Here is a 20,328-nt window from a genome sequence, read left to right as displayed (position 1 = left end):
AGAGTAGAAAAAGAAAAAGAAAAAAAAAAAGACAGAAAGATAGATACTTCTTGAAAAATGCACATAAGGTGTTAAAGTACTCATTGTGCAGAATGCCCCCTTTCATTGTTAAGTAAGTGGATTAAGTGAAAGTGTAGAAAAATACTTTATAAGCAATAAGCAATTTATTCATTAAAAATACATCATATTGTATGATGATCAAAGGATTTGTTTATAAAATCTTTAACCTCCACATATAGCTATCAGATAAATGTAGAGGAGTAAAAACTACAAAATGTATGTCTGAAATGTAGTCGGTAGAAGAATAGTTACTGTATGTGCTTACAAAAGTATAAAGTATCACAATTTCATACTACACTAATAAAATAAAAGTACCCTAAGTAGTTCTGAAACGTAGCACTTGTTTGAGTAGATGTACTTATAGTTATATTCCACCTCTCTCAACGAGGACCTAGCGCTCCACCATTTCTCTTAAACATGCTATGAAAGCAATTTGCTGAAAGGGCCATTTTGTCATTACTGGCAAGACATTGTGGAAAAAGGAGCTTACAGGGAGCACTCAAAGGCAACATTAGTTGTTCCGTGTTGTCATGTGACAGGAAGAGCAGACTGAACACCTCAGCAATATCCCCAACCACACACACACACAGATACAGAGATGTACAAATCAAATGTATTTTATTAAAAACACGAGAAGCAAAGCTGTATGAAAACCTGAATAGCCAGTGCAACACCAGCACCTGATTATTACAACAAGGATTAGTTGAGGTTAACACCGAGCACTGCTTGATGTCCACCAATGTATCTCCACCAGAAGATAGAGGAGTGTTAATTTTTGACAAGTGCCTCTTGAGTCGACCAAGTTGGAAAAAGATCTCTTCAGTTCTTCATTGGCTCACATGGAGGCGTCTCCACCAGCTTGTTGTGCACATGCATCATTCCTACAGGACGAGCAAGAATTAGCAGGCTGTCTATGATTCATGTCTGTTTTGCAAATATCTTTACTTGATGTAGCCAAGGTGGAAATTTACTTACAAGTGAAATACAGCAATTTAAGCACTGCAGCTTTGTGATTTATCTCACCTTTAAAGTATTTAACGGTTTTGACCCGCAGCTCCAGGGTGGCGTCCTCGTCACATACGAAAACAGTCTGTGGGTGCTGCTGGAACGCAGAGACTGTCCACATGTGATTCACACCTTCCTCTATAGCTTTGTATAAAGCAAATGCCTTGTGCGCTCCAGTGATGAGAATCATGACCTGAGGAGAAATTGAAAATGTGACATGTAGCCTGTGTGACTGTCCAACAGCAGCCACTCAAAGTTGGTGTTTTAGGTGGCTCAGGAAGATGATAAGATCACTGAGGAATGCACTGTTGTGCAACTCAAAGCAAAGTCCTAGCAGAAAATGATCATTCCCAACACGTGATATATTTGAGATTTTGCAGAAGCAAAAAGAAACAAGACACAGAAAGCTAAAAAAAAAGGACAGGTGGTAGAGCTTCAGCTAGGTTTCCAACCTCTTTTGCGTCCATGACAGTGCCCACTCCCACAGTCAGAGCCATGGTGGGCACCTTGGAGAGATCCCCATCAAAGAATCGGGCGTTTGCCATGATAGTGTCCTTTGCAAGGGTCTTTACTCTAGTCCTGGACACCAGGCTAGAACCAGGCTCATTGAAGGCAATGTGGCCATCTGGTCCAATACCTGACAGGAGATGAGGAGAAGTTTGAATTTTACTGATGCTGCAACAATGACAGCAATAATTTTAAATGTGTAGTTGGTTAGAATATATGTAGTATGAGCACTGTGCCCTCCTGACCTCCGACAAAGAGCTGGATCCCTCCGGCAGCTGTTATCTTTTCCTCAAAGGCTTCACACTCTTTTTGCAGGTCAGCAGCATTTCCATCTAGGATGTGGGTGTTCTCTGACTTTATGTCTATGTGCTTGAAGAAGTTATTCCACATGAAGGAGTGGTAGCTCTCAGGATGATCTCTGGGAAGTCCTGTAGGATTTTATGACAGTTTCTGCTGCAAGGTCACAGATATCAAGAAAATCCTGAATGCTTAGCCATTTTATGGGGGGGGGGGGGATAAACGGCGTGGACTTACCTACATATTCATCCATGTTGAACGTTTTTACATACTGGAATGAGATTTCTCCGCTCTTGTAGTACTCGATCAGTTTCTTGTAACAACCCAGAGGAGTGCTTCCTGAAGACAAGCAAATGCTTATGTAAAAGCAGAAGTGGAGACATAATACTTTCATTGTTGGGAGACTGTTTCACAGAGGAAATTACAGCATTGTTGTCAAGTTAACACACAAAACCTGTTAGATCACAAGCCACTGTTCAATGTAAAACTCCCAGTCTGCATGGAGAGGTAACACACGGTGAGGCATTCCTACTTTTTCACCTTTTTCTCATGCATTTCTCAGGCATTGTCAGCTCCTGCTTACCCGTTGGGAGCCCCAGGGTGAAATATCTGTCCGGACCAGGTTTGAACTGTAAAATCTTGTTTCTGATATACTTTGCAGCCCACTCGCTTGCCTGGTCGTAGTCATTGAGGATGATCAGCTTCATTGTCCTGGAGGGGGGAGAGAAGAACAAGCTCAGAGGGTCTGGTCGCTTGTCTGAAGGAGCTCTGCCTCGAAGTAACTCAGAACAAAACACACCTTAATCAGACTTTAGACTCATCAAGGTAATTATATCATCCGGCGACAGTAAAAATTAGATCACTGATGAAGCGTTAAGGTTCCTAAACAAGCTGCCAAACAGGTTGACGCAGTCGAGTGAGCAAAACTTTCACTGCAGTTCTAGCGCCCTAATAAAACACAAAGAAAGTAGTTATTGCGTACATCCATACCTTGCACTGTGTTTTCTCTTTTGGTCGCAGCACACTGGATCTGGACGGGTCATGTGATTTCTGCTGTTTGAAGCAAACAGCGCTCACCGCGGAAGAGACGTTTACTGAACCTGTGCTGCTAATGCTAACAGAGTAGCTAATCTGACTCGGAGTGGAGGGAAGTTAAAGTCTTGGTGTGCTCTGTAGGCGTCTTTAAATGACTGTAAACCGCTCTGCCTCGTGGTTTACAGCATTTTAAATCAAACTATGGTGTCTTCTTAGCGCGCGTTAATGCTACATTTTCGAGAGAGCTAGCATGAAAGATTAGCTGCTAGCAGAGCGTTAGCAGTGGTTGCTAAGCGACGTTAAAGAGTACATCAACAATCACGTTACCCGTTAAGTTACCTACATATTCAGTAAATCACATCTTTGGCTAGTTAATCCTTACCTATCTGCCCCCCTCCACTAATGTAAACTCAACATTTAAGAGCACTTAAGGACATTTTATAAATGTACAATCTAATATTACCTGTTTGAGGCTTTTATTTTACATCTTGGCCTAAAAGCATCACAATTTTAAGATCCTCAGTCTAAAAAATATCAGAATCAGTCATAAAAATCCAGTATGCTTAATGTGTGTTTGATAGCTGAATATAAACTAATTTTTAAGTCACCAAAAAACCCAGATTCCCAGAAATATGACCAAGGCCATGTCCTGTCTTTGACCAAAAGACTAAAGAAAGAGTGATTTTCATTAACTTTATTAAAACCATATTGTGACACAGACCAGAACACGTACAGAGCACACAACAGAAATAAATACCATCATGTGTACAGCGCTCATCGTCAAACAGGCTTATTGCGGCTGGCTTTTGATTTATGTCATCCAGAAAGAGAGAGGGCATGCTATGTCATCAGAGAGATATCACCAGGACCTGGGCTCAGTGTGCTAATCCCCGTCTGCTTTTTACCTTGCGGTGCGCTTCCTCAAACACTCAACCTGCTCTGATATACACCCAGGCTGCATCTCAATCTGAAACAACCAGCTCCCGTTCAGCTTCGCTTAGGGAGGCTTCAGGTTTCTTTAATCGAGGTCCATGTCAGGCTTGTTGTCTGTGGTTTCTGATGTGGGGTTGCCCGTCTTCTCGGTCGTTCCCTTTTCTGCGGTTTCTTCCTGGGGTTTGTCCTGTCCGTTGACGGGCCCGTTCTGCTCTGCAGGCGTGTCCTCCTTGGGAAGCTCCACCTTGGGCTTGGGCTTGGTCACAATGGAGTTACAACCAGAGAACAGCTCCTGGAAAATTACACGGAGCACAACATGTAATGATGGTTTTTATTAAAAGAGGTAGTTTGTGGGAGAACTACCGATGGGCCCCTGGCACAATGAACAATAGCTATATAGACACCAAAGTTACTCATGTGTGCTCGATGTCTCATAGGAAATTACTTTCAAACAGCAACTTCATGTTTGTTACCCCAAAAGTAAACTTTTACCCAGAAATCCTGCAATGTGGATTATTAACTTTAATTTCTTTCTTTCAGGCCGTTTCATTTATGACTTACACACAATACCAATTTAACAATGGCTACAATTTGTATGTACTGGACAACCAGCTGTCTAACGCAACTTACATTTACTTTTATATGTTCAGAATTGTAGTTATTTTTCTCGGTGCTTTGGTACTATGATGTTCTAGACACTCACCTTTGTTTTTGCTTGGATGTCTTTTACTTTGACAGAGGGATCAACCGTCAAGCTCTGTTTGCTTTGCTGGTTCATGGCGCTGTTCATCCACATCATCACCTCACTGGTCAGTTTATCCACTTTGCTGACATCTGCCTCATCTAAATGGTCGTACAGCTCGTCCTGGAAGTAAAAGGGAAATAATGGTAGTTTCACTAATTACAGCAGGTGTAAGGGATGCCAATCAACACACGTATGTGAAATAAAGGCCGTTATGTGGAGAGAAATAATGCAAAAATTCTCTTTTTTAAAAAAGCCTTTAGTTTTACCTTCATCTTGTATGCTTCAACAAATTTCATGTACTGCTGGATTTGTTTTCCCATCTCCTCAAATGCTTTAGGCCTCTCTTCAGCCTCTGTGTACCTCTCCTGGATGGGCTGGCCAAGTTTCTGCAGCAAACAAGTCAAGTTAGACATTAAAATTTCAACCAATCAGTGGAGGAAAAAAAAGTGATTACTAAAGCAACAATTACCTTCAACTCTGCCAGTTTGTCAATGTACACCTGTTTGGGTTGGTCCTCTCCATCTTCATACAGCCAGTTTTCAGTGTCCTCCAGTTTTAATGACAAAGCATCTCGGTCCTAAAAATATAAATATTATTTCACGATACGCACAGAAGAGCCGTATCTAATGTATAGTCACTATAAAGGGCCTAATTGTAAGTACAATGACTCAGAAGTTAATGTTTACTCACAGATTCACTGACGAACTTCTCCAGTATCCCATGTAGCTTGTCCCTCATGTCGTACACATACTCCTCCACATTATTCTTAGCGTCATTCCTCTCCTTCTCCAGCTTGTCCTGCATGATCATCTTACCCTGAGGAGAATCCAAACAGCAACTGTAACCGCGAAACACTTCAAAATAGATCCAGTGATTAAAGATGACAGTCAGATGGGTGGATTTAGCAGTGTGTGTGTGTGTGTGTGTGTGTGTGTGTGTGTGTGTGTGTGTGTGTGTGTGTGTGTGTGTGTGTGTGTGTGTGTGTGTGTGTGTGTGTGTGTGTGATGGCTGTAATGTGTAGTTACCTCATTTTCTACAAAAAGGTTGAGCATGTCATCTGCTAGCTGCCACTGGGGGCTGTTTTCAATCGGAAGCTCCAACACTTTTGTTTTAACTTTGGGCTTTTTGGCTTGTGGGGGCTGGTCGGACTTCTTCTCACTTTTTCCCTCCTCTGTGGTTGTCTGAAAGAGGTGAGAGAGTAAAATTAATCAGACATGCAATGACTTAGTTTATTAGAACATCTGTACAATCTACTGAATCCCCATTCATTAGTTCTGCGTTCGACCATTTAAACGTAAGTTTATGTTTCCACCATCAGAGAGTTTCTAACCCCAATTACATACCTAAAGACAAAAGAATCAAACTTTAGAAGCTTCTATTCCTCTCTTTTATATTGGATTGTATGTCATTGAATAGACAAACTAGTAAATCTGTATTTGTTTCAAATAAAAATTGAGCATCTCACCTCCATCTCCTCATTCTCACGTGGTGTCTTCTCTTCGGTTTCTTTCTGACCCTCTCCCTGACCCTGCTGCTCGTCCTGATCGGTCTGCATCTTGCTCTGTGGAGGAGTAACAAAAATCAGATGGGTTTTTTTATTGTCTCAAAACAGAAGCACTAACGGTTGAATAGTTACCAATCTGGTGCTCAGTGTAAAAGCACTCTTTGTGATGAAAAAGCAGACAGTTGTTAGGCTAACGCACCTCTCCTTCTTTATCATTGGCCTGTTCTGTCTCCATAGGCTCCTCTGTCTCATCGCACTTCTGCACCTCGACCAGGGAGGCGCTGGACACACTGAAGATACCATGGATGTTCACCCGCACCTTGACTTTCACCTTGGAGCTCTCCCCAGAGGCCTGTGGGACAACCTTCTGGATCAAGTACTGACCTGTGAGGGGAAAACAGAGTTAATAACAAAAACTAAAGCGGGCAAACATCTTTAAGGCCTCTCCTGATGCTATTGGTCTTGGCAGGTGAATTCAATAATTTGCTTTTGCTCAAGAATTTCATCATATTTAAAATCAACCCCGGTGTTTTTCTCAAGCGTTTTTTGAAACCACAACAAATAGAGAGTGAATGCTGGACTTCCATTTATCACATCAATGAAAACATGACAGGATGCAAATCTTGCTGCGTCTCTGCTGGATGTGCAGACATGTTAGCACCTTTTCACTTAATGTGATTTTGTTTTGCGGTCTTTCAATCCCCTTGCTGGTCAGAAATCACTTAGGAAGCTGTCGTTGCTTACCAATAGTGGGATCAGGGTAGGGCAGCTCATTAGGGCAGTTGTAGTAGGCCTCCACAGAAAAAGGCTCTCTCCGGTAGAAGGTCAGCACTTTGGAGAATGGTGCTGCGTGGTTCTTAGGGAATACCTCACAATCACTGCAACAAATTCACATTTCATATTAATTATTACATTCAATAAGCAAGAACTGAGGCATTTGAAACAAAAAGAAGTAATAAAGATGACTTTTTTTTTTTTTTTACCTCAAACCTTCCTCTGCAGCAGAATGCCACTTCAAAGAGATGGGATAGGGGGCGACATCTGTGATGGAGAATTCACGCACTTTGAAGGCAGGTGACAGTATGGCACACTGTGGAGACGCAACACGCATTTCATAAGAGATGCAGCCATCATAAAAACTTTAAATCGAGTGTTGAGTGTGGTGAGCAACAGCGGCAGTGGAGACCAAAGTGTGACATACCTGCAGAGCACATCCTCTGGCCACAGCTTCATCAGCATTCAGTGTGGTGCTCAGTTCCTTCCCAAAGAATTTGCTGATTTTCTCTTTGATGACTGGGATCCTGGAAGCTCCACCCACAATCTCTACTGCATAGATGTCTTCCTTTTTCAGTTCTTATGGGACAATCACACAAAACTAATGAACCTGCGTTCTTTAATAAGAAAGAGACAAATTAAGTGGAGTAAAAGGCATACTCACTGGTACTTTCCAGCAGACTCTGCAGTGGAGCCTCAACACGAGCCAAAATATCACTACACATCTCTTCAAACTGACCCCTGGTGCAAGAGAAAAAGACAAGTTTAAAAGCTTTAAAAGGGCATTTAAAAAAAAGACAAGGCAGATATGAAGCATGGATACTACAAGTAACAAATGCTTTCCTGTTGATCTACCTGTTCAGTTTTCCAGAGACATCAATGTCATTCATGAAGCACTCAATGTTGAGCGGCAGGTCAGAGGAGTTGGCACTCATCAGTTTTTTCAGTTTTTCACACTCCTGGTAGAGCCTGACCAGAGCCCTGGGCTTTGACTTGACATCAAGCTTGTACTTCTTGCCAAATTCCTCACAGAAGTACTTCACCAATACCTCATCGAAGTCCTTTCCTCCCAGCTCCGGGTCACAAGCTGTGGAAAGGATCTGAGAGACACGAGGAAGAAGCCGAGAGAGAGTTGAGGGAATGAAAAAAGACTCTCGTACATTGAAAAAGAAGGTACCGTATGTTGATTTGGCTACACACCTTGAGTTTGCCCTTATTAAAGGCACACACTGATGTCTGGAATCCAGAATGGCCCAGGTCCACAAACACCACATTCCTGGCCTTCTCCTCTGGAGCAGGGAGATCCTGTTTATAGATGCCATACGCCAATGCGACTGCAAGGAAAAACATTAAATTATTAATGATGTAAACAACTATTGGAATTCATGTCAAAGTGAGAATTTTATGAGTGGTAGCGACTGTCAGTTTAACAATCACAAACATGCACAAGCCTCACTCAAAAAAAAAAAAAAACATAATCAGACCTGCAGTTGTCTCATTCATGAGCCTCAGGCAGTTGAGACCAGCAATCTGAGCAGCATCTACCACTGATCTCCTCTCAGCATCGGTGTAGTAGCAGGGAACCTGTTTATAATACAAGATACATTTTGTTTTATCTTAAAGGCACTGCACAATCACACAGGTGTCTTCAGGTGACCTGCTAGATTAGACTTCTAGTCAGGCTACACTTCAGTAAAGCCATGCTTTGGGAATTCCGTTATTAGTGATACTAACATCAGGTGTAACCAGGCAACATCTGTGAAAACACCTGTGTGGGTGGACAACATATTTTTCAATATATAACGTGCAAGGACAGCATCAAAAAACTGAATGGTAATTCACTTACGGACACAACACAGTCAGCCACAGGCTTCTTAAGAGCACTCTCTGCTGTCTCCTTCAGCTTGGTCAGCAGCATGGCAGTCACCTGTTCAATGCTGAACACCTTCTCTTCATCCATGTACGTCACCTAAAGTAACAACCAGGAGAAGATCACTACATCGCTCTAAAAGATTTCTACTGTGTCGGCTCAAAATGTGTGTTCTGTACTTGAACGTGAAAAAAAATAAATATATATATATATATATATATATATATATATGACCAGTAAAAAAAGAAAACTCATGTATTTGGTTTATTTAAGTGTACCTACTGTCTGACTAAACAGTCCCCTCATACTTCCACTGTATCATCAAGGCTACATTTCAAACTTTGTCTCGGTTCAGCTTGTGATGACACAGACGGATGTTACACAACTTGCAGATGCATACGTGCTGCGTCGTTGGTACAGTTAGGGGCTGTTCAGCTACAACATTTTAATGCTTGGTTGCATTAGTGCTTTATTTGAAAAATAAAAAAATAAAAAATTATTTGGGCCTTCAAACGCAAAAAGATATTCAGGTCTGAATGCCAAGTAGACAATAAACTATTTAATAAGCTAATCTCTAACTGTACCTGTTAATGGGACTGTATTATGCTGTGTAATATGACTTGTAAGTCCATTGTTTTATTAACCTTGCTTTATTAACATTTTACTGTTATTGTGGAAGTGTGTCAGAATAATGTTTACTTGCAGTGCACTGTCTTCATGGATTACCAGGTGTAATCTGTCTCTGGTTATTATCTCCACCTTTATGAGTCACTATGAAGTTGAACCAAGTTAGTTTTAAACCATAAATATGCCCGCGTGAGTAAAGGTCTTCTCCTCGTTCTGTCAGGGGGTGCCTTAAGGAAAGCTTCTCTCCTCTGACCAGAGGATTTATTTGGCAGGTTGTTAATTACCTGGGCTGGCTGGCAGAGTGATAACGACGTATGGGAATCATTAAAGCTCTCTCTGAGTGAATATTGGATTTTTATGAAGTGTGTCCAGTGTGTCTGAGCTGTACCTCGTACAATCTACGGATTATGTAACTGTATATCAATCTAACTACTGTAGTTTCTTGTTCTTCTCTTACCTTGATGCCAGTTGTTCCTGTTGGCATTTGTGCAATATCGTAGACCAAACTGTTTTTGAGGCGCTGCACAAAGGGATCTGAAAACGCCCTGCCATGAAACCTTTTGAAACCTTGGACTGTGTTCTTGCAGTTTGTGACCACCTGTGAAAAAGGACAACTCTCTATTAAACATGTGCACAGCTTAGCAAATGGTGTATTTGTGACTTGGAAACGTGACTGTTCTACATTGGAGCTGAATCTGATGTGTGCTGTACCTATGCCTACTGCTGGAAATGCTCATATTCAGTGACCTATGGAGATACCTGTCCTCCTTTTGTCAGTAATCATGTTTCCAGTGACCCACCATCTCCCAAGAAAACATACCTGGCTTTTAGCAGCTGCACCGATCGATCGATTCCGGGGTCCAAAAGAGACACATGCTCTAAAAACAACAAAAACACAGTTCAGTTCACTCTTCTACAACAATTTTTTTAATGATGGAGCTTCCTGTGGCGTTTTTGTAATCAGTAATAAAATTGTAATTATGACTATTTCATGTAATATTGTTGTTTTAATGTTTGTACATATATATTCTGTACTCCTTTATTGGTTAATTCTATGAACTATGGGTCTGCAGATGATTACAATGGGTTTGACAGCCACGATCCGGCCTCCTCCCATCATGAGCTCATTCATGCCTGCAGTAAAAAAAAAAAAACCATCCATCACCTGATCACGCAGATCGAGTATTAAGAGTCGTAAGACTTGGTTTTGGTGATATTGTTGTAGTAAGACGCCACAAGAAGCATCTCATCGTGTGGAGTGCCACCGGGATTTCTTTATACTCACAATGGTTTCGCTCCAGCTAGCATTAGCTTTAGCAATCACATGCTGTTTCCTGTTGTGAAATCTGTTAGCATGCTAACTAGCTACATAGCAATGTTAGCTTCTCTTATTGTGATGGTGAACAAAAGCGGATTCACTCACTCTCTGTGGATGGTAGCTGCGCACATAATACAACTCAAACCACACACCATAACGCTCCCCATCGTACTTACGGTGTACATCGATCGCTGTATTCATTAGCGACAGTTTCAATCCCTCCGGCTCTGGCTACCGCTACATAGCAGTTCAAGAACCCGACGTCAAATCCAACAACTGACATCTTGGCTAGCTAGCTGAGCAGTGCGGTGAATACAAGGAAGAACAGGAGATACTCTTCAGGGCTAAACGGGACAGCAGCAGCTACAGTGGGCTTCAGTCAGCGGACGGTGATCCACCCTTGTTCTTCTTCCATGAAGCTGAGTAGCAGCATGCGGTGCGCCGGCTGATGCGTGAGACCGTTCAGGAACCTTCTGTCTGCCCCGCCGACCAATCGCGTCCCTCTGCGGAGCACTACACCCGGATATGGTGCGCCGCCCGGAGGAGAGGAAAGGTGTTGCAGCGGCAAATCAAGTCTGTTCCTCGGTACGTGAAGCTGCCATTTCAGTTTTCTCACCTATTTTAATATACCTTGTTCGTTATGTTCACCTGCTAGTGCTGTGGCTCCGCAACTTCCGGCAACCTTCAACATAAAAGCCTCACCTGGCGCCACCATTACGACTAATGTAAACGATTTACTTATGATGACTCACCGATTAAATATTTAAGCATTGAAGTTGGCTATCATTGCACCTTCAGTTGTGCAGTTATGTTCATCATTAATAAATCAATTCATTATCTTTTGTCTTAAACACATTATAAAATAGGGGAAAATGAACATCTCACTTTCCCAAATCCAAAAAGTGGTGTGTTTTTTGGGCTTGTTTTATTCAACCCACAGCCCAAAAGTCAACAATAATCAGTCACAATAATCATCACAATGTAGGTGTTGGAGCGACTAATCCACTGCATTTTGGCTTGATAAATGACTTGAGTAATTATTAAAACTGTGGACAATTTATTTTCTGTTGATCCTCTAATCACTTCAGCACTAAACCTGCATTATAAACTTGTAAAACTGTAGCATTAAATTAAATGAGCATTAACCCAACCACAAAGAGGTGGCTGAATGAAATCAACCAGAACTTATTTCACATATATATTTTTCATCTTTATTAGTGGAACAAACAGAGGTGAGATTGATAGCAGAGGACAGTGTTCAGAAAGGTGCCAGGAGTTTATTCATCCTTTTCGAATTCAGCAGGATTCTTCCTCTTGCTCTGCTGATGAGCACTGGTGCCCCAGCTGTACGTCAGGTACATGATAACCATTGCTGCAAAAGCAAGATAATGAAGCAAATTAGTACCAGGACCATCACTGTATTCATCTGTATTTAGCCACACCTTGCTGCGCAACTAGCGACATGAGTTAAATCTTAAAAACAATTGTTAAACATCATCTGCAGAGATCCTGAAAAAACAAGGAATATTAACTTATTTTTTCTTCAAATTTAGGTCAAACCCTTTCTACTACATATTGAACAGACTGTAGACTGGACAGAATATAATTCAGCACACCTCAGAAAACCTTTTGATGCATGAGGGAAAAAAAATCTAATCATGAAATACTTAGGAGCTGACAGGATTTGCCATCTGATGTTTGAAGTATCGTTACATCCATAATTCGTTAGTTCTTTACTATGACTTCTTATTACAGAGGCTGGGGTCAATGCAGGTAACAGGTCCATCATATGCCTGGGCACCGGCCACATGTAGTGACGAACTACGGCATTGGGCAAGGATCCAAAGCAAACTTAAAGCACAGGTTGTACTAAACTTGCCAAAAGACTACTGACAAGGGTAAATAAATCAGTCTCAAATTTTTCAGAGCTGTTCTCTGCACAAACAAATTAAATCTTGTGCTGTGGTGGATACCAGGAAGGCTACCCGACCCAGTGCTGAAGTACTGGCAGATGATCTGACAGGCCACTGCAATGTTGTAGCTCAATAAACAGATAACATTTTAACTAACTTAAACCTGTCAAGTGAAAATAACCATGTTGGGTTTTGAGACATAAATAAAATTGATATGATTTCACTGTATACAATGCCATACATACTAAGAAAATGTTGCAAATAGCTCGTGCCATTTATCCAAACCTAAACATCCATCTAATGTTCCTATTATTTGACATTTGATGATGATATGTCTGCTAACATTTATTTTCTCTCAGTTTGTTTCTTGTGGACATCATGAGTCGGTGTAAAACGGTTCAATAAAGATATCATACTTAAGTGTATTATCTGAACGTGCCCTGAAAGTAAACTACTGACATACTGTATAGGAATTCAAAAACTCACGGGGGGCTACTCTGAAGAAAGAGGTTGTGAACCGTCTCCACACATTGGGGATTCCCTTGGAGAAGTAGTTGGGGAAAGCCCTCTGCTCAAAGGGGGACAGGCTGTATGTGATTACATGCCTGATCTTGGCCAAGTCTCCGAATTGGTGTCCCATGTTCACCAGAGCAGGGATCTGAAGTGACCAGAAGACACATGTAAGAGGGAAATTATCAAGTCAGCAGTCAATAGCAACAGAAATGTATTGAGGGACAGTGACACAGCTCTTGTTTCTTGGTAGAGAGGGACTAAATTCTTTTGAGTCTTATTAAGAAGACAGTGACTATTTATTAAGCACCACTTTACTTGTAGCTGATCCATTAGGGCTCAAGGAACATCTTGAGAAAAAACATATGTGCTGTCTTATTTGGTCGGTCTGTTTTCATACCAAACTGTAATAATCCTAACAACTTCTTTGACACTGATTAGTTAAATTGATCTTCAGGATAAGATGGATTTCACTTACTGTCTTGTTCTCAAATTCTAGCCAACATTACCACACCCATTATATTGTTGTTCATAAAAATATCTATGTGTAAATTAAAATACAGATAAGATGACAAGACGAGTTAGGCCGGTTAGCTGTGCTAGCTAAATGTTAGCCTCGTCAGCTAGCTCCAGCAGGCTAATGCTAGCTGCTAAGGTACAAACAGTCCTTGAAAGGAGTCCTTCAGTCGGCGCTCTTTACTGGAAAAGAGCCAAAGTTAAGTCACTTCTGATCAAATACAGCCGACATGTCTTAAATAACCCGGTGATAAAGACTAATTGTCGCGAAAGTACACGGTTGAGACGGTGACATTGAGGCTTACCGTGCTGTTGCTCCTCTACAGTCTCTCACTAAAGTTCCGGTGTCCTTAGAAAGGAGTCTTAATGAGTCAGAGCTGGAAGCACCGAGGGGCAGCAGCGCCCCCTGCCGGGCTGGAGGCACAGCTACAGATCTATTCACAGGTTTTCAAACATTCTTTGAGAATAAATTTGTTAGCAGCATGTTCAACGTGGGTGTCGATTGGTTTAGATTATATTATGACTGTGACTCACCCCTATCAGAGAAAAGGTAAAGACCACAGAAAGCCTGGAGCTGAAAAGGCTTTTGAAATGCTTCACAACTTGGCTCATACACTTGGCCTGCTCTCATGTTATATCATTTAACACCAAACACGTGGCTTCCTCAGACAGCACAGAGAAGGCAGAGAGGAGGACAGCATGATCTCCAGTATAATGGTAAAACTGCAGCACCAAGCTCTAACCAAGGCTGTGGTCTCCCCTCACCTGACTGACTTATGTGGAGAAGAAGTTCCAGGTACTTTTCCACATTATGATCACTGACCTTCAAACCCACATAAAGTTAAAAACACTGTGACATATCAGAAAGACGTCTGAACAGGGGATAATTTACAGTCCATTTCTGGAAAGTATTGGAATACTTCTCTGATGAGGTCTCTGAAACACACACACACTTACTGACAGTGCAGTCTGTGTGCAGCCTATGTGTGATATCTGTGATATTTAACGGGGCCATTTAGACTCACTCACAGGACAGAGCAAGCTCTATGCTGCAAGAATCAAAATCTCTCTCTTGTTTCTTTAGTGCACCAATATTTTCCCCCATGTTGCACGTTACTGGACAGGCAATACTTCTGCATTATTTTATTTTCCAACTTTTCAGAGAATGTCTACATTTTCATTCTTTTGCATATCCATAAGCTGAGCACAGACAGTGAATTCATTCAATTTGCATAAATAGACATGACATGCCTTTAGTCACATTCAACCAGTACAAATTCATAAGTAGGCAGTCAGTTCATACGAATGCAGTCACTCAGTGACCAGAAGTAATAAATACACACCGAAACCTTGACAACTTTCACTCTGGACATTATGGAGACAACCGCAATTCAGACAGCTGTCTGTAATCCCCAGGAATAAAACGATATGTAAAAGGTTTGCTAAGAGTTTGTGACTGCTTTTCCATCTTTTGTCCAGAACAGGGCTACTTAAAACTTGGCAACTGTGTTAAATTAAAGAATAATAATGAACCACCCACCCAAAATAAGTTAACAAAAAAAATGGAACTTAAAAAAATCATACAAAAGCATACAACACTTTTTTTTTTTTTCTTCAAGTGTGTCAGATTCAATCAATACTAAGCTGCAAACAGTAAGTAGAAGAATAGGATACGTTGTCACGCCTTAACAAAAAGGAAATAAATGTCATGTTTCCACATTTTTCATTAGGATAAAATACTTTTTGTTTAAGTAAACACACCTGCTCCAGATCAAACTTCTTTCATGCACAACGATTTTATAAATGTATGAAATCACTGGGACTGGTCTTGGATAAAGTCCACCTGTGATGACAGTTGAGGAGGTTTGTGGCCATGTTCGATTCAGCCTGTAAAAAAGGAGGGGAAAAAGAAAGAGGAGAGACATGTTGGTGAGATGGCTTAGCGACATGTGCACCTGGTGGCAATCATGTCCTCAAACTCCTTGTAGACGTAGGAGCCGTCCTCCTCGAAGATCATGACGCTCAGGGGGCTGTAGTGGGAGGGAACGCACGAGGGCCTGGGAACGGAGGAATCGAGCTTCTCGTAGATGATGTTCTGCACCATGGTGTGCACGGGCGAGCCGTAGATGAAGCCCATGGTCCTCGGGCAGATGCCTCTGCAGTACCTGGGGTTGTACTTCGGTGGAAAAACGATCCAGTGATCCAGTTTGAGCTGACTGAATCGCACCCTGAAGTCATACAAGGCACAGTCACTCGTTGGGAATTCAGAGCTCGGGAGAAGCTCAGGCAGATGGATGTCCAGACTTTTGTCACCTCGTTTGCTCTTTGGAGACTCCCGCTTCCATCTCCTCTTTCGGCCAATCCTCTGCTCTGGTTTGAAAACCATCTGCTTGTGAAATGTGTTGGCTGCGGTGGCTGGCCCCCGGCCCGCTTTGGTGCCGGCCAGCAGCCTCTGGTGGGCGATTTTGCTGGCGTCATTGAGATAAAGGAGCAGAGGGGGGGAGCTCAGGGAGAGTTTGAGTGGGCCGACGGTCGCTCTTTTTTCCTCTGGGCAGGTGATGTTGACGAGCAGGCGTATGTGCTTCTTCTGAAACTTTAAGAGAGGCCGGAGAAACGAGGTGACGTCAACCTCCACCCAGTTCCGCCTGCCCCCCCCATCTGTGCTGGCCGTGAAGTTCACAGTGTGGTGGACCCCTGGACACTGCTGACACTGGTCTGAGTGCTCCTGCTCCTTGATGCTCAGGTAGCACACGGAGTCGACGGATGCTGCGCGGTCATGCTCGACGTTGTACAGCAGGGCCGACTTCAGAAGCTGCTCTTTTCTTCTTACTCGATCAAGGCTGTAGGAGAGATCCTGCATAAAACTCTCTGAAAGAGAAAGCACAAGGGTCTGCGTCACCATGGCATGTCAGTCCTACAGCAGAAGAGTCATGACACAAAAAAACACAGTTGTACGCTCACTTTTAATTGGCCAAAATAAACACATCTGTCTGCCTGTTTAAGTGCGTGATGATGTTTCTGAGGCACCAAAAACTGGTCCATTTGGAAACCAAATTGTTTCCCTCCTCTGATAAATATTTCACATATTGTACAAAAGCAAGATTCAAAAACTGCTTTAAAAAAAACACATAATTTCATACAAAAATTTATCCACAAAGTTTTAAATATGGACAATGAAATATTAGATATCATTATGCAACATTTAGTAACATTTGTTCAAACGAGCCATTTTTCATACGAGTGTTGTAATGTCCTATATGACAAATAATGAAATACCTGACACACCAGTGTGACCTCACCAATGATAAAGTGAGATTAAAAGGGCTGCTGGGCCTCCACTGACCGCCCTGCTACATAAAGAATAATAATACATTCTCTGTGTGTCAAGTGAAGTTTGTGAAAATTTGACCTAACAACTTTATTTAATTGCACTGTATTCACACAATATAAACTATAAAATCAAGGCCTTGAGATTCAGGGATGTAGCATACAAAATAGTTCAAAATGTTCCTCCTCAGTTTCTATAGTTTTTACATTCTGTAATCCACCGAACATATACACAGTTATTATATCACCTAAACCATCATAGCAGAGTAAGTCTGGGGCTTTTGGGGCCTCTAGGTCCAAACCAGCCTCCTCCCACACTGGCTTTTAGACCCAGTAAATTATTCTTATGATACAACAGACCAAAAACAATGAAGTTGAATTTTTCAGCTTAACACTCTGAAGTGTCTCTGGGTGTCATGTTATGGTATATTTTGCCACGGGGTGAATGCTGTGTGTGTGTGTGTGTGTGTGTGTGTGTGTGTGTGTGTGTGTGTGTGTGTGTGTGTGTGTGTGTGTGTGTGTGTGTGTGTGTGTGTGTGTGTCACTCGCTCACCTTTATGACTCTGTGCAACACATTCGTCCTGAGGCTTGATCAGTCGGACCGTGTTGTAGATGTCACTCCCGTCCACACTCCTCTGCACCCTGGAGGACTTCTTGTAGACCTCCGTCAGATATTTCACGTACCTGTGCTCGGGTTTCATCTTTTTCTTCAGGCCCGGGGTCCACCTCGACCCTCCGTGCTCGGACAGGGCTTTGAGCAGCGGGGAGAAGATGCTGTCGCAGGGGTAAGTGAAGTCGCCCAGGCGGTGCAGCGCGTTGGGGGCAGCCAGAGAGGATCTGACCAGCGGGCAGCTACAGGTGACCAGCACCAGTAAGGTAACCGTGCGAAAGTAACGAAGAACAGCTGACATCAGCATTTGTTTTCCCATCATAAACAACGAAACCAGTCCAAACTAAGGGAGCCTCTCTGCCGAGAGCTCGAGGTCAACAAAACCGCGCACGTGCCGCCGCTGATCAACACGCCCAGGTGTTGGCAATCAGCTCCATCACTCAGAAGACTTTATCAGGTGCAGGGAGCTGCCAGCAGGACAGAGGACCTGCTGCAGGCATGGTGGCTCCCAGAGTCACCTCAGACAGACAGACAGACAGAGCTTTGAGTGACAGGCCAAGATGAATTAAATAATGCTGCAAGCTCAATACCTGAGTCTCACCACACAGGAGAAACAGTGAAACTGACTCCTGACCACAAGACCAAAGACCATAAGTGCTAAAAAACAAAAAGGCTAAGTTGCTTAAAGTAAAGCACGCTTTCTCAAATCTATATATCTCAAATCTATTTCTTATTTTAGATGCACAGCAGTGTGTTAGATTATCCAGCATGCCGTGCCCCCAAAAAACATGGGCTTCTAAGGGGGCCACATTTTATTTTGACAGATATATCTTATCTTATATATCTTAAAGTACCTTTACACCACTAAAGAAAAAGTATAATTAGCTTCTGTATATGTAAGTGGATTTTACTTAAAATTACAGCATGCTGAAAGTTTATTATGGACTTTTTGCCCAGATAAACTGTCAACCTGCTAAATCACCGTTTTGGAAAATTGACATATGTATTGCTAATGCACTGATGTTATTTGTCTCTCATTTGGTAGGATATGATTTTCCCGCCAGATGTGCAAGATTGACTTTCAAGCAGGTAATTAACAATAACATTAGAGATGTCAGTATGCAGGGAATCCTCATTAATGTGCCATGTTCACCCCAGAAAAACATGAAAATAGTATGTAGCCACCTGGTAGCTGCTGACCACCAGAGGGCAGAAATTAGATTCAAAACAAATGCATAGAATATCACAGCCTTCATGAATAGCACTGTATTAATTCATCTAATATTTATATGTAGCTACAGCAGAGAGAAGGCACCATGGATCAATATTCAGTCATGTTTGATCATTGGTTTTTGTCACCTCCAGATAGTAATATCTGATTATCTTTGGCTGACCTACATATTTAGTTGTCTTCACCAGTCGTTCCTAGATTTACTTTAATGTCTGTTGAACTTCTGCTTTCGAGACACACAATCAGATCGTGACCTTGTGAGCTGGCAGCGACCGTTACACAGGTGCATGTGGAGTATTATCAATATTATCAATATGGAGTTATAAAAGGAACAACTTCCTTTATACAAGTGAAGGTGTGGTCTTTCTGAAAGATGATAAAATTAGTCCTGATTTAGTCCATTGGTGCCGACTATTAATAGACATATCAATGTTCACAGTGAGACCGAAAAACTGTCAAACTGTCAATACTCAAGCTCCTCTGACATGGTAGTAACGCTGAGTTAGTACTAATGGAGTCTTAATAAAGTGTGTTAACTCGACACTACAGAGGTCAGGTCAGATGTGACTGTTCAAATTACTGCGTCCTCGCAATGTTTTTCAAAATATCTCATCAGCTTTAGTTCTATGTGTACTTCTGAGCAGCATGATGAGCTGTACTCTGTTCCTCTGGGTTTGCAGCACTCTTCCAGACAGCACTTGGTAGAACTAGTTGTATTGCCAAAAGTACTGGATGTCACAAATAGACAAACTACTTGAGCTTGACCAAACAGTGCTATTGTACACTGGAGGTTTTTCTTATCTTTGGCAGATTGCACAGTATGCATGTGTGGAAAGGCACACACTGCTGCGGTTATCAGCCGGGCACAGTAACAACTCATTGATACAGTTTATCAACTTTCAGGAATCTCATTGTGATAATATGTTTTCATTTGTACCCTTGCTCAGACCACACCAATCTCCAAAGTTGGCCTTCATTGTGATCTCAACTACATACTGTACCTGTGAAGTTTCATGATAGCACCTTGCATGTTTGTGATGCCATTGTGCTGACAAAATCTGTTCACAGATAAACATATAAACACCTGACAAAACCACTTCTGTAGTAGTTCACACTACAATAGGTGTCTGCAGGGCATTTTGCCATGACGGCACACACACACACACACACACACACACAAATGTTGTCACTGCTGGTTAATAAGACCCTTTTTCTCAAGTTTATATTACATGAGAATTTCCCCCTATGGGGGATCAAATAAAGAAAAGTCTAAGTCTATGTTATACATTACACATTACCTCACTTAAACCAACAAATATCAACATGCACCAGTCAGAACTACCATTACAGGACTGCTCACCTGATGAAAAAGTAAAATCAGTTTAATGGAAAAACTAAAAGAAACCTATTTGCACGACTGCTTCAGTGACCTTTTACACTAATGATAATAATGATTGCATGCTCTGCCCTCCACTGGCCTGAAATATGAAGAGCATATAAAAAATGCATTTCCTGCAGAAAGTACATGCTATGCTGAAGGCTGAAA

The 20,328-nt window shown here is 41.9% G+C and overlaps 4 protein-coding genes across 5 annotated transcripts; all 4 read right to left on the bottom strand.

The window, feature by feature from the left end:
• Nucleotides 1-661: 661 nt before the first annotated feature.
• On the bottom strand, nt 662-2,927 carry gnpda1 (glucosamine-6-phosphate deaminase 1). Of its 2 annotated transcripts, none has more exons than XM_070836464.1 (7): nt 2,860-2,927; nt 2,453-2,580; nt 2,107-2,208; nt 1,818-2,000; nt 1,518-1,702; nt 1,084-1,258; nt 662-941 (listed from the first exon to the last, which is right to left on the bottom strand). In XM_070836464.1, exons 1-7 carry the CDS (start codon nt 2,910-2,912, stop codon nt 880-882), a joined length of 888 nt encoding a protein of 295 aa, XP_070692565.1. In that variant the 5' UTR covers nt 2,913-2,927; the 3' UTR covers nt 662-879. The 2 variants fall into 2 exon arrangements, with proteins under 2 accessions (XP_070692565.1, XP_070692566.1); XM_070836465.1 differs by lacking the exon at nt 2,860-2,927 and adding an exon at nt 2,669-2,693.
• A 656-nt stretch (nt 2,928-3,583) lies between these two features.
• hspa4b (heat shock protein 4b) lies at nt 3,584-11,179 on the bottom strand. Its single transcript, XM_070836305.1, has 19 exons — nt 10,852-11,179; nt 10,178-10,235; nt 9,815-9,955; nt 8,707-8,829; nt 8,345-8,444; nt 8,061-8,194; nt 7,716-7,960; nt 7,525-7,601; nt 7,288-7,439; nt 7,070-7,176; nt 6,831-6,964; nt 6,286-6,470; nt 6,048-6,143; nt 5,608-5,763; nt 5,273-5,398; nt 5,052-5,159; nt 4,849-4,968; nt 4,541-4,702; nt 3,584-4,129 (listed from the first exon to the last, which is right to left on the bottom strand). The coding sequence occupies exons 1-19, from the start codon at nt 10,956-10,958 to the stop codon at nt 3,923-3,925; spliced, it is 2,538 nt and encodes an 845-aa protein (XP_070692406.1). The 5' UTR covers nt 10,959-11,179; the 3' UTR covers nt 3,584-3,922.
• Nucleotides 11,180-11,860: 681 nt separating this feature from the next.
• Nucleotides 11,861-14,039, bottom strand: uqcrq (ubiquinol-cytochrome c reductase, complex III subunit VII). Its single transcript, XM_070837021.1, has 3 exons — nt 13,920-14,039; nt 13,075-13,246; nt 11,861-12,047 (listed from the first exon to the last, which is right to left on the bottom strand). Exons 2-3 carry the CDS (start codon nt 13,226-13,228, stop codon nt 11,953-11,955), a joined length of 249 nt encoding a protein of 82 aa, XP_070693122.1. The 5' UTR covers nt 13,229-13,246; nt 13,920-14,039; the 3' UTR covers nt 11,861-11,952.
• A 1,505-nt stretch (nt 14,040-15,544) lies between these two features.
• gdf9 (growth differentiation factor 9) lies at nt 15,545-17,873 on the bottom strand. The gene is made up of 2 exons (XM_070836306.1): nt 17,495-17,873; nt 15,545-16,482 (listed from the first exon to the last, which is right to left on the bottom strand). The coding sequence occupies exons 1-2, from the start codon at nt 17,871-17,873 to the stop codon at nt 15,554-15,556; spliced, it is 1,308 nt and encodes a 435-aa protein (XP_070692407.1). The 3' UTR covers nt 15,545-15,553.
• Nucleotides 17,874-20,328: the final 2,455 nt, after the last annotated feature.

This window comes from Pempheris klunzingeri, chromosome 9, assembly GCF_042242105.1.
Source record: "Pempheris klunzingeri isolate RE-2024b chromosome 9, fPemKlu1.hap1, whole genome shotgun sequence".
Classification (NCBI taxonomy): Eukaryota; Metazoa; Chordata; class Actinopteri; order Acropomatiformes; family Pempheridae; genus Pempheris; species Pempheris klunzingeri.
This window is presented reverse-complemented; position numbering and strand designations above follow the sequence as displayed.

What these genes read in the sequence shown, in the direction of transcription:
- uqcrq (XM_070837021.1), bottom strand. Translation starts at nt 13,228, where the DNA reads ATGGGACACCAATTCGGAGACTTGGCCAAGATCAGGCATGTAATCACA. An exon ending in TTTCTTCAGAGTAGCCCCCC is followed by an intron (nt 12,048 to 13,074) that starts GTGAGTTTTTGA and finishes TTGCTTTTGCAG; the next exon opens with CAATGGTTATCATGTACCTG.
- gnpda1 (XM_070836464.1), bottom strand. Translation starts at nt 2,912, where the DNA reads ATGACCCGTCCAGATCCAGTGTGCTGCGACCAAAAGAGAAAACACAGT. An exon ending in CACCCTGGGGCTCCCAACGG is followed by an intron (nt 2,209 to 2,452) that starts GTAAGCAGGAGC and finishes GCTTGTCTTCAG; the next exon opens with GAAGCACTCCTCTGGGTTGT. An exon ending in CAACATGGATGAATATGTAG is followed by an intron (nt 2,001 to 2,106) that starts GTAAGTCCACGC and finishes AAAATCCTACAG; the next exon opens with GACTTCCCAGAGATCATCCT.
- hspa4b (XM_070836305.1), bottom strand. Translation starts at nt 10,958, where the DNA reads ATGTCAGTTGTTGGATTTGACGTCGGGTTCTTGAACTGCTATGTAGCG. An exon ending in CCAGAGGATGTGCTCTGCAG is followed by an intron (nt 7,177 to 7,287) that starts GTATGTCACACT and finishes GCGTCTCCACAG; the next exon opens with TGTGCCATACTGTCACCTGC. An exon ending in ACATCCAAGCAAAAACAAAG is followed by an intron (nt 4,130 to 4,540) that starts GTGAGTGTCTAG and finishes GTAATTTTCCAG; the next exon opens with GAGCTGTTCTCTGGTTGTAA.
- gdf9 (XM_070836306.1), bottom strand. Translation starts at nt 17,873, where the DNA reads ATGATGGGAAAACAAATGCTGATGTCAGCTGTTCTTCGTTACTTTCGC. An exon ending in TGTTGCACAGAGTCATAAAG is followed by an intron (nt 16,483 to 17,494) that starts GTGAGCGAGTGA and finishes TTTCTCTTTCAG; the next exon opens with AGAGTTTTATGCAGGATCTC.